The sequence below is a fragment of the Anguilla anguilla genome, chromosome 3 (assembly GCF_013347855.1).
Source record: "Anguilla anguilla isolate fAngAng1 chromosome 3, fAngAng1.pri, whole genome shotgun sequence".
NCBI classification, from domain to species: Eukaryota; Metazoa; Chordata; class Actinopteri; order Anguilliformes; family Anguillidae; genus Anguilla; species Anguilla anguilla.
In genome coordinates this window covers 22,679,060-22,698,134 of record NC_049203.1, presented here as the reverse complement: position 1 = coordinate 22,698,134, position 19,075 = coordinate 22,679,060, and the positions used below count along the sequence as shown (strand labels likewise).

Genomic DNA, 19,075 nt, shown 5'->3' with positions numbered 1-19,075 from the left:
TCAGAAATCGTGGTAACTGTTCGTGGACCCTGGGAGCCCTCATGTTCAATAAAGATTCCAATAAAGGAAGAGCACAAGCTTTACCAGATGTGTGTACAACATTAAAAAAAAAAAAAAGCAATGATATAATAGATATATCTATTATCACTGAATAGAATATGACTTGTGTAACTAACTTTCTTTATAGAGTATGCATTTGCAAATTCTGGAACTGGGGAATTTTGTTTAGTTGGCAATGTCATTACGCTCAACTGGAGCAAAACATAACTGGAAATCTGAATGAAAGAGATGTAGCCCTAGGGTGGATAAACAGTGAAAAATGCATTATTCCTCTGATGGTTTGCAGGATGGGTGTACCTAAATACCAGATTTTAAAATGCACAGATAATGTTTTGGTGTACAGCTATTTCCCTGCTATTCAGAAGATTTTCTTTTTCATTCATTGCTAATCATGGAAAACCTATATTGCTTCAGAAAATTTCCCAAATTTAGGCAGCACTAAATGGAAACCAGTTACACTTCCAAACGATAAAAATCAAAAAATACATGTCTGGCTCTTCAACTGCATGGTGGGTACATTTAAAGGTAGGTGATTTCAAAAGAGTGGTATTTCTGTACACACTGACATATGTATTTATTAGCAGTGTTAGAAACGGTTTAAGCCAGCCACTGCAGTGTGCACACGGCGGGTGAGAGGAGTGAACATCTTTGGTGTGGTGAAGCAGAATTGAAATTAACAACATTTTTTCACTTTCAAAGCATTACAAATAAAAAAATGTTCTGCATTAGTTTCAGCAAGTATGTATATTTGTACAAACTGGAAATCATTTCAGCATAATATCAACAGACTATTATACATGTACTATTATACAGAATGATAGCAAAAATTGTGTGCACCCAACCAATGCATCATTATACATTTTAATTTGCATAATCATCTAAAAAGATGTTGTTCTGGCATAGGGATATTTGGGGGGGGGGGGGGGGGGGGGACTGACCAGGCACTGATATGTTTTCAAAATAATAATATTTTTGGTTTTATTATTTTTTAAAAATCTTTCTAAATTTATTTTTTACTTATTATTGTACAATAATGTTATCATTATTATATGTTCTGTGTTTATTTATTATTATATGTCTTGTTCATTAGTTGTAATGTATATAGTACTTGCAGCTGTTGAAACATCCTGCATATTATGCTTTGGAAATACTCTATATTTCTATTACGTTTTATGCTTTACCTTTATATTTCCTGCCAGGTGAATTTAATTGAGAGTGTGAGGGATAAGGAGAGGGAGAAGGGAAGACTGATAGATACAGAGAACTAAACTGCCCTGAGCAGATTAGAAAGAGAAAATTTCAGAAACATTCTGGTTTAAGACCATGAGGCACAATGCTAGCTCAACATTTGATAAAGTTTTTTTTTTTTTTTTTTTTTTTTGCTCGGTATAACCATTAGTGAAAATGCACAGTATGGTACAGTGTACGTCAGGGAGAAAATTAAGAGGATTTAGAAGCCTGCTGATGGCATCTTCACTGAATTCTGAATCCATTTTGCATGTGTAGAGGAATTGGATATTCTAGCGATGCCAGGAAATGGTTCAACAGGGCAATGCATTTGCATGTGTCGTGAATTATTAAAACAGACCTGACTACAGTCCTGACAACAGAATCCTCATTTAATGAACAGTGATTGATTTTTAAATTTATGGAGAGAAGTGGATAGAACCTGAAATTGATTTGCTTTGTAAATATATATATATATATATATATGCGTTTATTTCTTCATGAATAATGTACAGCAGGTAATGATGTTGCAGATGGGAAAAGGGAAAATAGAAAAAAAACAATGACACAGGATGGAATTATTTTAGGATTGTTCTTTACATGAGTTTACAGTGTAATGTTGGTTCATATTTTTCTGTATTCTGTTCAATGCTTCGCTATTGCCATGGAAATGGGGATTTGGTGTCAACTGCTCTTCAGTGCCCAAAATAAATAATAAAGGGAGTGCAGTGTGGATAATTCTCCGTGTTGAGTTGTTTCCCGCAAACGCGGAGAGGTACAACAGAGTTCATGCAAGCTGTTTTACTGTTTATTAAGATTAGTTTAGTTTAGTGCTTCAGACCAATGAGCTTTTCAAGGCATCCGACTGACGAGAAGAACCTACTGTAAGGCAACTAGCTCCCCTGAAATAAGCAGGAGCTGAAGATGCCTGCAGTATAGGCACTTGGTAGTGTCTATGTCCCAACATTGTGGTGCCCTTTAATGGGGGATCTAACGTATGCAAAGTGCTGAAATTTCTGCATGGTGAAACCAAAGTGAAAAAAATCATAGCCCAAAAACTGAGAATGTACACTTTAAGCACAAGTGAATTGTTTGATTACAAATTTAAAAAAATTGTGGAGTACAGCCAAATCAAGAAAAAATATGCATTTGTCCCAAACATTATTGAGCTCACTGTGTGTGTATACATATAATATACTGCATATTTATGTACACACACGTAACTATAGATTAATGTATCTTGTTACAGGTTTCAGTTCGTGTAACTCTAAAATAGGAAGTACTGAAGAAGAGGTGTTTTTTCTTCCTTGTGAGGAGTGACACCTCTTCCTGTCTCTTCTTCGCCCACAGTGGGACACCATCACGGAGATGGATGAGCACAACCGTCCCATCCACACCTTCCAGGTGTGCCACGTGATGGAGGCCAACCAGAACAACTGGCTGCGCTCCAACTGGATCCCGCGCGAGGCGGCGCAGAAGGTGTACGTGGAGCTCAAGTTCACCCTGCGCGACTGCAACAGCATCCCCTGGGTGTCGGGCACCTGCAAGGAGACCTTCAACCTGTACTACCTGGAGGCGGACGAGGCGCACGGCCTGAGGTTCAGGGCGGGCCAGTACACCAAGATCGACACCATCGCGGCCGACGAGAGCTTCACGCAGACGGACCTGGGCGACCGCATCCTCAAACTGAACACGGAGGTGCGGGAGGTGGGGCCCATTGCCCGAAAGGGCTTCTACCTGGCCTTCCAGGACATCGGGGCCTGCATCGCCCTGGTGTCCGTTCGCGTCTACTACAAGAAGTGCCCCTCCACCTTCCGGAACCTGGCCGCCTTCCCGGACACCGTCCCCCGGGTGGACTCGTCCTCGCTGGTGGAGGTGCGGGGGGCGTGCGTGAGGAACGCGGAGGAGCGCGACACGCCCAAGCTGTACTGCGGGGCCGACGGCGACTGGCTCGTCCCCCTGGGCCGCTGCGTCTGCAGCGTGGGCTACGAGGAGCTGGACGGAAACTGCTTCGGTGAGTGCGGCCTGCCTTTCCCGTCTGTCTCTGCCGTCCTTCCCCTTTTCCCTCGCACGATCTTTCGCTTTCAGAGGCTCCTTGTCGGATTGACGTTGCGGTGTCGCTGGAGCAAAGGTGACAAATAAGAAAAGCAAGAAAGTAAAGGTGTAAGTAAAACAAAAGACAATAAAGTAACTTAAATCTGTGGGGATGGACGGTGTCTCTTTCTCACTGTCCTTCTCCCTCTCTTTTTCCCTCTCCCCCATCTCTCTTTCCCCCCTCTTTCTCTGTGGCTCTCCGTTGCTAAGGGCAAGGGTTTCCATCTCAGCTCGACTTAATACTATGATGATGATATTAAATTCAAAAAGGAGCTGTATGGCACTGTGCCCTATGAGGAATAAAAAGGCAGAGGGTTCTGAATTTCTGGCAGGTAGCTCAGCAGCACTGTGTGTATCCACTAGCTTTCCTATTGAAGTAGTGTTGCTGTAAGTCATGTCTTTCCTGATTTAGAACAATGCATGACAATGAACCGAAGACTATCATTGCTACAATGCAAAAATGTTTCAAGGTGAAAGGTCACTCTGCATTTCTATTTTTGTATGACACAATTGAGTTACTCTAAAGGGTAATTATGAAGCATCATGTGTACTTGAAATTAAGTACTATAACTATTGTGCTCAGTCACTGTGTTAAGTTGAGTTGAGTTAAGTTTATTTGACATGGACATCACAATTACAAATCAGATGCATTGCTTAAGTGTTTTAGCATACATGCTAATTCTCAACACTTGTACTGAATTCTTCTGGCCATCTGATATTATAAATAGACTTGGAATAATGTGTGTAGTTACGATCATTTTTGGGGGGAAAAGGGACAGCATCAAGACTGCCCACCTGTTTCCGGAAGCAAATCGCTGTCATAGTGCAGCGCGGGTCAGAGTAAGCCGTCAGTTTTTTCGCAGGTGCTCGGCCGTGGTCTTGTTTTCCATTGTAAATCAGGCGCATTCCCTGCGTCTCGGTGCGTAGCGGCAGGAGTGCGGACGGAGGGTAACCTACCAGCACCGCCGCTAACGTTATCGAACCGGATCTGCCAGCGTTGGATCTGTTTAACCGACACACACGACAGCACAAACGCATTCAGATGAGATCTAATAAGTGAAGGGCTTGCTGTTCGGGTCAGATATTTACCTGGGTGGAGCGGACGGGTCTTTCCGACGGCAAAGGGAAGAAGCGGGGCGCCTGAAGGGATATCTCGGTATTGGTCGTGTCCCTTTCCCTCTGAAGCCAGTCCGCCACTGGAGCGCTATCAACAGGAACGATCGCGCTATATGAAAAGCCGTCAGACGCACCGCGGCTGTTGGTCCTCCAGCTGTGCGTCCGTAATAGGGCAAGCAGCTCCGGGACCTCCCGAAGACCCTTTAAAGCCGGGGTTCAAATAGAGAGCTTCCATGGTGTCAAATTGTGGTCTGAAGGCCTGGCCTCCCGCTGTTCGGTGCAGTCAGATAGTTTTCCGGTAAAGGTTACCGCACTTGCGCTGTTTTTTTCATGAGCATTGCTTGTATTTTCCCTCAGTATCCTCAAGCCACCCCACAGCCGTTACCTCCGCGATACCCATGCAAGTGGCAAGCAATGAGCTGCTTCAAATAAAGAGAAATGTGTTATTATTCGCAAAGCTGCTCTGTAATTTATCATTAGCGCACGTCTATAAGTAATAGGTCTCTGTCCCTGAAAGACCAGGGCATTGTTAAAGTACCTCATTTTGTAACGATGAAGTGACCCAAAAGACCTAATCTGTTACTTATACAACATCTGTTCTCTCTCTGTTTGTAGTTTTTGGCTTATGATATTAATATGCAGTTGCAGCTGATAAACTAATAAAAGCTAACCGCATGCACTGCAGATCTCCAAGTGTTTTTTCTTGAGGAAAATAGAGTGGTTGGAGAAAACCAAGAACAGTTTGGTTCAAAATCAATATTACTTGGCCTTATTCAACTGTCTTTTGTGGCGTGCACACAAAAAGTATTGTGCATATTTCCTTTGAAAAATTCGCATTGAAAACATTTTGAGTGCTTCCCAACAAGGCTCAACAGGATTCTAATTTAGCTAAGTATAACTTAAGTGTCAGTCTAAGATTATATTTGAGTCATGAAAACCCTGAATTCTGATGCTTTTTGTCCCCTTCCTGGGGTTAATGAACTATCTTTTATAGAGTGATCCGTACAAAGGCACTCTTGTTTTATTCGTTTCTCTGCACTGTACACTGCCCCCTGTCCATAAGTGCCCTGTACATCAAACTGCCTCAGTAGAGACCTGGGATCAGGATCGCTTGGCCCTGCTGTAAGAACTCCTATCACTAAATGGCTGAAATTCAAGCTATTTAGGTCTGCAGTTAGGGGCACTTTCTACGCTATCTCATGGCACTAACATTTCAAGGGATAGGTGACCAATCTCTCAAACAGAGAAAACAACGTTGCCGGAACACTTTGAATGAACACAGTTCATGGTCTTTTGTGTAGTGGTGTGTAACTTTGTGTATTTTTCTGTTTATTTTGTAATAATATGTTAGTGATTTGTTCCTGTGTATACTGTCTAGGTTTCATAATAATTTCATAATGTGTTTGAAAGACTGAATCTTACTGCTAACGTGAGTCCACTGCATCAGGCTTGGCGCGGAGATGGTCTTATCTGTGCCCAATGTCTAGCCGGTATTCACTGCTGGCATTTATCTTCTTTCATGAATGTCTGCACTTTGCATTTTTGCTATATTGTAAACATGGCGGCATCTGCATCAGCCAAAATGGCCAGACAAATACATGTTATTTATATCGGGCCCCCAAATCAATATTCCATATTGTGCGTCCCTCTAAGCTATTTGAAGTTTGATGGGTTTATTTCGAATCCAGCCTGATTAATCTGCAAGTCTCATTTACCAGATGTGCCTCCAAGCCATGAAGTGATGCTCGTGCAGCAGCAAACCCACTGCGGTGACATAGCCACACAGTATTATGAACGTGCGTTAGCAGGCCTAAGCTATCCCTTTCACTATCGGTTCAGGCTGTTTTGACCATGTGGGTTAAGATTAGTGCTGCAGGAGGACAGCAGAGCGGCATTTCTGTTAAGAGTCCACCTTCACGCATGCCTTAAAGTGGATTTGTTTTCATTGGTGCTTGTAGATAAAGATTAAATGACGCACTTCTTTGCAGAACAATTATTTTTATAAACGGTGCTACCTTCAGAGCCTGGGGAGAATCAATGAGAATGACATCAAGCAAATGACGCTAGAAGTTTATTTAAACCACAGTGAATTTCATGGTTGACATGATCTCACTTGCCTGACGGGTGGGTTACTAATTTTTTTTTTTCGCTGCCTGGCCAAGGTATCAATAGGGGAAACGCTGCTGTTATGTTTGTAGTTTAAATAGCTGGAAGTTGGTTAACTTTTAAAGTTACTGTCGATACCGTATTGTTACTAAGTTACTACTCATAAGTTGTTGTTGTTATAGGTATATAGCATATAGGTATTTTGACATTCAATGGGGTTTGGTAATGTTTCTTCCAGTGTGGTCTGGCCTTTTTTTTTTGTTTTGAGCACCAGCTACTCTAATGGTCTCTGCATGACTTTGCTCCTAACCAAACAAAGCACCCTGTGCATTACCTCTGACTGAGCCACCTTGTAATGGATATAGACTCTATAAGAAAGCTAAAACTTTGATCCTTAGATAAGAGAGAAATTAGGTTGCTGCAATTTCATGCATGGATAAAAATGTGAGTGGAGATATTAATGATGTGGAGAGATGTTGCTGTGATTAACTGTTAATAAAATTCTTTTTTTAGTTTTTTTTTTTTGCCTTCTACCTCGCCTTCTGGAAACTTCCACTGCAATGTTTTTTTATGTTTGTCCTCCACTATTTTGTAATTTATTAACTAATATCCCACACTAACCTACGGCAATATTAGCATTTGTACTGTATGGAAAAACAAAAAGTAATGTAGACAACAGCTTGCTTGTTTACTACTTTAAGTTCATAAATGGAAGGAATGTTTGGCAGGTAATTCTTGTAGCAGAGTGTATTCACTTGTGTGATCATGGGCAAAATAAAGACTCATGATCTCTCACCCTATTTTTGGCAGACATGGTTAATAGGTAATGTATGATCACAATGTTGAGCTAACTGAGATGTTCAAGTATTAAACCTTTTCTTTCCAAGTTGCAGTTGTGATAGTATTCTGTTTCCCATAATTGCTGTGCAGCTGCCCTTCTAGATGCTGCATCCTGGTAGAAGTAGGTGCAATGTAAACAGAATCTGTTTTGCAATAGGGAAACTACACAGCCTATTTCTGTTTCTCTGTATTAACAGAGCTGTCTGTCTACTTAAAGAGTTGTTAATGCATGGAACCTACCACTACATGTAGAGACCTCAGGGATCTTGACACAGTGTTGGATACTTGCTCGTTTGTAGGTAAATGGTGAGTGTCGATGGGCTAAATGGCCTGCTTTCCATCATGATGTATTCTTATGTTCTCTTACAGTGCACTGTAGTGCAGGCCTACCTCTTCGGCTGAGCTTTGCCCTGCAGGCTACATATAGCCAGGTGTTTGTGTGATTCTGAACAAGAGGACTGCCCATTGGTTCCAGATTCTGACAGACACAAGTTATTATGCTTTACAGCTGGAAAGCCTTCAGGGGGGAACAAGTCTTAAATGCTCCTGTAGTGTTACCGATTTGGAATGGAGGCATTACTGAAACCTTTGTGGCACTTATGCGCCACTTAACGCCTTTCAAATCAGTGTAAAAAGACACCATATCCCTCTTACATCTTCAGTGTGCTCGGGACACAGCAGCTCTAGTGGTGGAGAAAAAAATCCCATAATCCCCTGCCTTTCAGAGACAGAGAGGTCTGGCACGAAAGAAAGAGAGAAAACCAGCACCCAATGTTCTCAAATCATCTTGTGTCCTCGTTCATCGTGTGGAACAGTGTAGAGAGAAAAACGAATAGATCTGAGAGTTTGAAACAAGTGTTGTGGGTGGGAGGAGGTTACCGATCAACATCCACAGCTGATCTCTCTGCCGCCAACGAGTCTCCACTCATGATGACTGAGTGATGAGAGAACAATCAAAGCCTAAGCTGGGTAGGCTCACTGTGGAGCTCCAGTATCAAAACTGGGAGCGATAACAAAACCGCAAGCTAGAATCCCAAAAGTTTGAGCCATCATTCTCAAGACAAGTGAAAACGTGTGTGTGTGTGTGTGTGTGTGTGTGTATGCGTTTTGAAATTTTATTATATTATTATTACAGTACTTAAGTTACTGTTAGCCATCCAATATTGTATATGTACATTTTCATCTTCCATGGGAGTCAAGTAGTTGAGCTTTGTTAGACGTTCCTGGGAAGTTACCTGTGGGTAAATGCACTCCCATTGTGTTCAGGCATCAGTGCTGAAAGTGCTAACAATTGCTGGATTCTCTGTTTACGTTGAAAGTTCAATAAGAGCACTTTGCATGCGTACTGCATTGCATCAAAATGCTTTTTGTATGCACTATCACTTTAAACATCTCCATATGCTGTTATACTGCAGCTGACTCGTTGCCATGGTGATAGAGGAGGTGTTTGGAGTTAACAGCCATCAGCACTTTGTGTCATTGCTGCTAGGCTGGCAATCATCCCCATGAGGAGTTCCTTTTTTTTGGGTGGGGGGCATTAAATGAGTAGACAATGTGGTAAATCAGAAAGAGTGTACCTGTACTCTCATACATAGAAGTTTTTGCCTTGGTATAACAGTAAGATACTGTGTAATCCTCTAGATTCAAAGTGCACACATTAAATCACAGTATGTAGTATAGAAGCATGCAGTAATTAGGTCTGAAGTGCAGAGACGTGGAGCTGAAATTGAACTGAATATGCCGTGTCCATGCTGCATGACAGGCATCCCAATCCTGCATGCCTGTAATGACTGCAAGTATTTATTATGGTCTTATTTCAGACAGCCGCCATGTGTTTGGCAGTTGAGAGGGTCATATACTGAAATTCTTAAATTACTGAAAAACTGACAACCAGCAGATCATTTTGTGAGTAATTTGAACTGGAACACTGCAAGACATTATATACATAGATATCCTGCCTCAGAATAATATTAGTGGAACATTTCTTTTCTATTTTCTATTAAAATAAAGGCAAAAGAATAAACAGAAAATGTGTATTTCCCAAGTGCACACTATATATATATATATATATAGTGTGTGCACTTGGGAAATACGCATATATATATATATATATAGTGAGCTCCAAAATTCTTGGGACACAGCATATTTTTTTCATAATTTGGCTCAGTACTCCGCTATTTCTGTTTTTTAATCAATTCATATGTGGTTAAAGTGCATATTCTCAACTTTTATTGAAGGGTATTTTAAACATTTTTGTTTCACCGTGTAGAAATGACATCACTTTTTATGGCTTCACAGGTGTTTCTGATTAGTCAGGTGCATTCAGTTGCTTTTTTAGTGCAAGAGAGCTTTCAGTATCTAGTCTTGATTCTAGGATTTTGTTTGCCTTTGCAGTCCGTTATTGGTGTTTGTCAATGTGAGGATCAGAGTTGTGCCAATGAATGTCAAGCAAGCCATTATGAGGCTGAGAAACAAGAAAAAAAAGTCAAGAGAAATAGGCCAAACCTTAGGCGTACCGAAAACAACTGTTCGGGACATCATTAGGTAGAAAGAGAGCACTGGTGCGCTCACAAATGGCAAAGGATCTGGTAGGCCAAGGAAGACCTCTACAGTTGATAACCGAATAATTTTCACCATAATGAAGAAAAAACCTAACACCTGTCCAACAGATTAGAAACACACTGCAGGTGGCATGTGTGGATGTGTCAGTGACTACAGTCCACAAAAGACTTCCAGAACGGAACTACAGAGGCTATGGCAAGATGCAAACCGCTGCTTAGCCAAAAAAAAACAAAAAAAAACAGGATGGTCAGGTTGCAGTCAGTGCAGACAAAATGAGATTCACTTGTTTCAGAGTGAGGGCAAGAGCAGAGTGTGGAGGCCAAAAGGAACTGCCTAAGATCCGAAGCAGCCACACCCCACCTCTCAGATATTCTGAATGTGTGGGAACTCTCCTTTTCAGAGATGACAAACAGCAGCCCATGGGCTCTCCCTGTCCCGCATACTTATCTGAAGTCTCAAAGTCTCACAGAGCAGTTATAGATCATGTCAATCTGTGAAATAAACCAAAAGAACTGTCTTTGCCTTCTGAGCTAAACCAAATTGTTTAGGAGTAGAGTTTTCTTTGGGAGCTTCATTGAATTCATTATTACGTCATCCGTAGTTATGGTTGTTTAACAGCTGAATTTGTCTAGCGCTGTGGTCTCGTGGAATTATTTTAAATTCTGAATGCAGTGTTCTTATAAGGAACTCTGTGTAAGTTATTTCAGAATTTGGCTTCAGTTGGCTTGCGGTGACAGAGTGCCAGTCATTGCACTGATGTACAGCTTTTGAGTATCCTAGAGGGCTTTGCAGCGAAGGTGATGATTCACCAACGATGTGTAGCATCCGCCTGAAGGATGCACTTCAGTCCCTTTGGTACCTGCCCCACATCAGCAGAAGCACAGAGTGAAAACTTTAATAAACTACACTGAGAGATGATCAGATTAGGCAGTTTTTGGAGAGAAAGATTTGGAATTTGTCCAAGGGGTACCCCCTGGTCTTTAAGATAATTGCCACAAGTTCTGGAATGACCTCAATGAATCTTTGATGTTGATGAACGTCCCGTCTGAAGTGCCCTTCGTCCTAAAGCCATTGGCCCCATCACTGCACTGCGATTTAATACTGGGCCAAAGAGTATACTGCCCTCTACTGGCCACAATAAGACCACTTCTCGAAGCACAGTCAATCCCCAGTGTACTTATTCAAGGCAGAATTTACCCAAATAATTCTTCATTTTTTATTTTATTAATTTTATGTCTCTAAGATGCAATATGTATTGTTTCCTGTTATTTTGTACCCTTTTAGACATCTGTTTGCCAAAAGAACATTTTTCAGTCTGTGACATCATTGTCTGAAACTCAAGGAGATAATACAATTAATTGGGCTCCAAACGTTTTGCATTTAAATTATGGAAAGAAGTTGTGGCAATGTAGAATCCTAAAGTATGCACACACTTGTCCTGTGCACATCAAGCCATTTACATCATACTGACATTATTAATATTTCACATAATTTGACTGACAGCAGTCGCTTTTCTCTAGGTCACATTTCCATAACATATAGTGTGTTCAGCGAGTCCTTCTCTCTCAAGCTCTTGCCTCAGAATGTGGGGAAATTTAAATATTCTCTGAAAAACGCTGACTGTACCGAAGAGATAAAGGTTTCTGAATGCACTTACTGAGGCCGCGGGGTAATCAAACTCAGGTTTATCTTCACGAGCAATTGAATTTAGAATTGTATTTCAGTTTTGACAAGATCAATCCTTATTACAAGCCTTGATATAGGTACGGAAGAGCAAATGCTGCAGAGAGGGGAGTTGAGGGAGCACCAGCCTAGCAAGCAGAGAGCCTTGGGTGGCATCAGGAGCAGAAAGTGATGTTACAACACAAGCTGTATATAATTTGTGGTGTCTCTGTGGGATATGTCAGGTTATGACAACAGAAGTTGAATGCTTATATGCTGCAATGATTGGATTTTTGGAGCAGAACTATTGGCTGAGATACCACTACAAATAGGACTGGCGAGGACCAGATATGCTTGGCTAGCCATGCTAGCGTCAATTCATTCCTCGATCTGAGGCCCAAAGGCCCCAGTGGACGACTGCCTAAAAAGTAAGTGAAAAACTGTGTAAGATTGTAAATTGATAGTTTCATCATTGGCAAGTGCTCCCCACAATGTCCAGAAGTGCCCACATCATTCAGAATCAATGTTGTCAGCTAATAATTTTAGCCATCTATAAAGTAGCTAACATCTCCCAGCATCAAACCTTTTTTGTCAGCCAGTGGCAGACTCGCACCAGAACCCTGAGCATGTCTACAGGGCAGGAAACCACAAAATACATTACTGGAGGTTTTACTGTAGTATCAGTCTGTTGAGAGCAGACAAATCTGACTACATGTAATATAAAGTTGTTGGAAGAATGAATATCAGCCTGCATTGTGCGACTATGGCAGTACAAGATCATTTTAAGCAAAGGCACATGAGTAAAATACTTTTTTTAAATGCATTTGTCAAGAGAAGGTTACAGGCTGGTATTGCTGTTCACACACTGTGCTCTGGGGGGGAGACTTACCACTTTTATGATCTGTATGTAACCTTTGAAAACCAATTAAAGAATGTTTTCAGTGCTTTTCTTTTCTTATTAAAAGTTCTTCAGTGAGTTCCAAGCTCTTAATGTTGCGTGAATAATGATGAACAAAAACAAATATGATCTGCTTAGATGCGTTATTAAAAGATAAATTGAACCCACAAAGCAGAAGGATTGAATCCACACCAAAGGCAGCCATTTTGGCAGCTCTGATTGTAGAAAGTGGTGTCTCATACAGATCATCACTTGGGATTCTGTGTTGTAATCCCTGGAGCCCTGTCCTCCTTCCCCTCGTCTTACCCGGGAGAGGGCACTGCCAGTGGCTGCTTTCTATCCGGTGAAATCAGGACTGTGAATCTAAAGCCCTGTTCAAATCAAAACCGCGACAGCCGACGAGATATGACTGGAAAAATTGTCAAAAAAAAAAAAACATTTTTGAATGTTTCTGAGTGAAAAGTTCACACACTGTGTCAAAAATGCCAGATAAGAAATTAAATGACCGTTTCCATAACAATGAGTTATGAGACACTGGACCGTAGACTGGACTTTTGGAGATTTCCCAGACTGGCGGTCTTAAACCCAGCAGAATTTCTTCAGAATATATACGGAAAGGCTTTTCTCAGCTGGTGGCTTTTTGATCTGAACTGGCCTGGGAAACAGGTGCACAGATGTGTCTCCCACAACCTTCCGTGAAACCCCAACCTGAACTGAACTAATCACTTTCAAACGAGTCGATCCACTCAAGTGTGCCAGAGCTAATGAAAAGCACAGAAAGTGCAGATTAACACCTGTGCCCACAAGCTGCACGCTGCAGTCAGGCTCAAGTTCCTCTGTAGATTGTATAACTCAGAAACCGCTTTAGTTTTTATTTTCTAATGTTCTTTTGTTTTTTGGTGAAATAATTTTCTGTTGATTTTTCACATTTCATATTTTTTACACAACAAACCCTCACCCACCCCCCACCCCCCAACAATCTTCCCCAAGCCCCTCCTCCCCCACCACTCCAACCAACCAATGACGTCTCACATCAACTCAACCCAACCCACTCCCCCACACCCACCACCCCCTACCAAAAACCTCCGTACACACTTGCCCAAATCTGACATTGTTGGCTATTTTAATTGGAGCATTGTGTCTGAGGGGCCCTGTTTTCTGCTTCATGCTCCTCAGTTTTCACATATTGCAGGACAGCACATAACTGTGCTGTTTAAAAAAATAAATAAAAAATAAAATAAAAACAATGTACAATAATTAATGTGCTATCCATTGTGTGTGTCTAGCCATTTTTCTTCAGGCCGATTTTTTATTCTGTAGTCCTCCGAGCAAAAAAAAAGAAATAGCGTTTTCCTTCTGTAAAAAAATAAAATAAATAAAAATAACAAGAAATGATTTATTTTTGATTTGTTTTCCCACTTGGCCTGCGATTTAATTGGAAGACAACTGTAAGCATTGATTAGGTCCTCAATCAATCATTTTCATGAGTTCAGATGGGTACAAGGAGAGGTATACAGAAAATTCCCCTATGCTGACTGTCATGGGGAAAGAAAATGTAAGAAAATAAATAAGTACGATGTGGGAGACAAGAAAAAACAACGGCAGTGGAGGAGAAGGATTTTTCTCACACACTGCCGGGAGAAGCCATTGTTTTCCCCGGCCAACAGTGCACATTGAGTGTATCGCAGCATGACATTTGTAGGACTCATTTCAGTTTAAAGAGTGACTGTTGGGGGAATAACTTCTGTTGGTACCTTATGAGAAGCTCTGTCAGTCACTAGTAGGGGACACTTGTGGGAATTGAAGTCTGTGTAAGACGCCTACTTTGTTTTCAGTTCTGTGCTCAAGTACATAAACTTATTGAATATATCAAATAACAGTATCACTTTGTTACCACTGTTACCACTAGGTTGAAGGGTCATGTGATCACCCCTGTATGTATTAGTTTTCTGTCTCTGGGCTGTGTCCATGAAGTTCCTGGTTGATTTGCCTAGGAGAGAATGATGTAAAATTAAGTTTTATCAGTGTTATTTTGCCACAAAAATTTCAATAAATGTTACATGCTTTTTAAGGTCACCAAAAATAATTTTTTGTTAATTTGTCACAATTGAATAGCAGATGTTACTGTACCCTTTGGGCCTTTTACAGCTTTGTTGTTCTTGCTTGAAGATCTCAATTGGTGGTCCCACTTCACAGCTCTTTCCTGAAATATCCATGTACTTATTCTTACACTTTAGCTATTTTGGTTTGTGCAGTGTTGCCTACCTGTTTGTGGCTGCATTTCCAGTGTTGTTTTCTGTTGAAGTCACAGTAATAAGTACTGACTAGATAATTAACTCTTCTTCGACCCCAAACTTCAAAAATGTTTAATGGGATTATGCACTATGTGACTAATTGTATGTATACAGAAGTTATGCACAGTGTCTACCACCCTGGTTACAGTGTGATTACACAGGTATTCAGGCCATTTAATGTGAACTGAGACCAAAATGGATTGTGAAATGGCGGCCCAGTGTGTGAGTCTTTGCTGTTTCTCTTCGCTCAATAACACAGTGGATCCCAAGGACACGAGGTAAAATAAAAAGACTTTACAAATTGACTGTTTGGAATGCTATTGGAATCTCAAAACACATAATAGGAAGTGTGAAAGTGATTCAAGATTTGTTTTCAAGGAACATTTCTTGCATATTTGACATTGGACTTCATACAATTTAAACGAGTCCAACCCATTCTTTTCTGAGCGTGATTTAGGTGTAAACATGGGACCGTCTTGTTTGTGTATAACACGGGATTCATAACTTGGCTAATTCGTAGATATGTTTAGGAAGCTAATGTTATCAGCATCCCCTGCTGGTGACCAGGGAATTCCAGTCAGGATGGTTAAAAGCCAAGAAAATCAACCAGATTCCATAACTCAAAATAGGCTACTGGGTATAATATTTTTCCCTTTTAATCCCATAGGAGTTATTTTGGGTGATGTTGTTCACACTGCAGACAAAGGACTTTTGTATTCATGTACATGCTAACATAATGTATCTTATTACTTATTTTAATTTAACCTGAAAAGTTTATTTATACTGATGTAAACCAAACTGAATCCAGGTGATGTGACATACAGTTTACACGGTGGCTGAGACTAGCCTGACAGTGTGGCTCCCAATAACTTGTTCACTTGGAGTCTGCCTTTGTGATCAGAGATTTACTGTAGGCTGTGTTGGTTAACTGAGTGAAGCTGGTGTCAGAGACACGGGGCTGCTTCCTCCAATCTGTCTTCGGAAGAGGAAGGAAGCCTCCCTAGCCTCACTGAAATTATTCCTCACAGCGGGAGACAACGGATGCGTTCGGATATTATGGTGGGGATGATGATTATAATGATTATGGCAATGATTATTGTTACAATGATAATGATGGTGACAATTACGATGATGATGATGACGACGATGATGATGATGATGATGACAATGATGGTGATGGGTGGTGGAGAATCAAATAATAAAATAATAATAATAATAATAATAATAATAATAATTATTATTATTATTATTATTATTATTATTATTATTATTATTTGATTCTCCACCACCCACCATCATCATAGTTCAATAATTCATAATAATATATTCACAGCTAGTTAAGACCCAGAAAACCACTGAAGTAATGTAGCAATTATTTGAAAATTGGAATTTAGAAGTGGTGCTGTAGCGCCACCAAGGGGAGTAGTGGCGTGAAAGTTCTTATGAAAGTTCTTACATGGGTCCCTTTTTCATTTCTATACTTTGATAATTTGAATGGAAGCTGGATTGAAAGGGGCTGTGGTCAAATATCCTTTCCACAATTTATGCATATTCATATTTAATTATCTTTAAGAGTCTTGGACCGAGGGGGACGTGCTTCTCAGGCCTCTTGGAGGGAAGATTTCTGAGGGTTCCTGTCAGACTTCATACAATTTGGCCTAATATGGAGTCTATGCAAATGTGTACCATGTTGCAGTATAACACTCCGGGCATGTGGTCGCTCATCCACAATATGGCTGTCTATCATACTCTGAAGTATTCTTGCAATCGACATACATTTGTGGCCTTACACATATTTTGGGTATGGTCAGCCATTTACACAAAATTTAAATAACAGTCTAGTGGGCATATTTTTACATATAAAACTTTCCTTTCCGCAATTTAACACAGCAACATGTTGTAGATCGTGCGTGTCGAATTTGGTGAGAATTAAGCAAGCGTAGGAGAAGTATGAGAAAGTTTTTAAAAAGATGGTGGAAGTCCATGGGTTCTATGAAATTATTTGATGAGGCAGATGAGGCAGACGTGATGAGGAAGAAATTTGGTGCATGTACATGGAACGGAAAATGGCCGTAATAATTTTTTAATTGTCGCAATTTTTCAGGTGACGCTAGTGTGTCTGTTGCATGGGTGCCATGCATAATAAACTGGCAGGCAAACTGGACATGCCTGCTGAATTTTGTGAGTTTTTGAGCATGGTGCTTGGTCCCCTAAATATCACACTCTGAGTTGCCTTCAGAATTCAAACAATTAAGCCACACTTTTTACAGTACATGGGAAAGCATCTGGGGTTATGGATTTGGCTAATATCCAAAATGCCTGGGCTATGCTAATGCTGTTGGACTGAGTTGAATGACTGTCACCAGCAGAGAATGGTATAGCCGAGAGCTTTGAGAGATCAGAAATAAAGCTGGCTTAAAGCAAGCTTTACCCATAGTGGATCCTATTAACTACAATAAATACAGTGTGGCCCACAAATGTTTGGCCAGTTATGAATCTTTTGTTGACCCAGATGGGTCAAATGTGTATTTGAAAAAAACTTTAACTCTCCAGAGACATAGTGAGTGTCTAAAGGGTTAAGGTGTTTCATGATTTGACCCAGGTTCGGTGTTTGATTATTCTCAAAATTCCATGCTCGATAGTTTAAAGTGCTTCGAGGAGGGGCGTCACAGTGGGAAGGGGAATAGTGAAATTGACTAATCGGAGTCCCAAGGGTGGGAGGGCTCAAAAAATCTGGACTAAAAAGTTTGCTTTGGTCTACAATTTTAAGGGGGCCCACAGAGACTGCGTATGCACAGGGCCCAGAATTTCATCTACGCCCCTGGCTATGAGTAAACTATGCTGGTAGTATATACTATTCCCTGTTTCCTGAAATCAATTTTGAAACCAGTTAAAGGCACATATTACGGACAGAAGTACTAGAACTGACCAAAAAATATATACAGAAAATTTGAATTATTCGTAGTTTGAGAGAGCAAGTGCAAATGGCTGAATTTGCTATCTTGGTCTCATCGTATGTACATTAAATCCTCTCCTTGTAGAAGAAAATGTACAGGATATGGCCGAGGTAGGAATTTATTGTCAGATGGCATTCTGAGCAGTATCTCAGTTTAGCCCTTGTTTAGATTTTTTTTTTCACAACCTTTTTCTCAAATACTTTTTTTATGCCCTGAGGAAATGCATTTCCAGAGTATGAACTTAAGATCAGAGGCATCTGATGTTTATATTTTAGTCTGACAAGAAAAGATATGTGGGTGAGTTAAAGAGCAAAAAGATATGTAAATTTCTGAGTTGCTGAACCAAGTTGAAAAATGAACTTGCAGTGACTTCTGGTTCCTCCTCTTTTTGTAAATGTCATTTCAGTGGGTAGCCAGAACAAAGACACCAACACTATTCCCAGGTGCTCAAGAGAACTGCAAACGCACCCTTTATCGGTAGCAAAAACAAAGAGAGCACAATATAGCATACTCTGTTGCATTTCTCAATGCTTTTAATGTTTCATTTGAGCTTATTTTTTTTACATTAAAAGACTATGAGTCCTTAAATAAGACAATGCATTACTTGTATAATGAGTGCTTTGAAAAATTGTGTAAAAATAGACCAATGTCAATAGGAATTCAGAATTTTATTAACAGAGGCTACCCCCTTTTGTCTTTTGTGCCACTGTACCTTTGAATAGAAAGAAGTGTCTGTTGAATTATTAAGTGATGGTTGCCTGTCGACCTCATTTCAACTGACAGTGCCGGAAGTTTCAAATTGATCTTTTTGCATAAATGTGAACAAAGGGTTCAGGAAGCGTTTCATGTGGTTACGACGTTGTGTACTTACGTAATGTTAAAACTTTTATATTTCTCTGTTACCCTCCAGAACTCCAGTACCCACTAAAGATAATATTCATTTCACCTTAAATTACATTGTGGTAACCTGATTGAGGCTGGACTGGAAACCCTTGAGTCTATTGATCGTAGGAGATTGAACATCTCCTAAATGTAATGTGAAGTCAATGTTAGCCTCCAAAAATGAAACACATTGTGTTTGTATGACCTTTTTATGATTATTTTGGTGACTGCAGTGTCTTCCATACCATTAAACAATAGCATGAATGAATGTTTGAATTAATGTTTTGTTTATGTTTTAATGAATCTGTTGTCTTATTGATGATTTATGGAACAACAATAACTTCAAAATTAGTTAAAACTGAGTTTTGCTAGCAAGC

At 40.4% G+C, this 19,075-nt stretch overlaps 1 protein-coding gene across 1 annotated transcript in view; it reads left to right on the top strand.

Annotated features, from left to right (window-relative positions):
* LOC118224250 (ephrin type-A receptor 6-like) overlaps positions 1-19,075 on the top strand; it is a 174,690-nt gene that overhangs the window by 48,245 nt on the left and 107,370 nt on the right. The window contains exon 3 of the mRNA XM_035411571.1: positions 2,638-3,301. Coding sequence (XP_035267462.1) covers positions 2,638-3,301 — 664 coding nt within the window. The remainder of the gene's footprint in view (positions 1-2,637; positions 3,302-19,075) is intronic.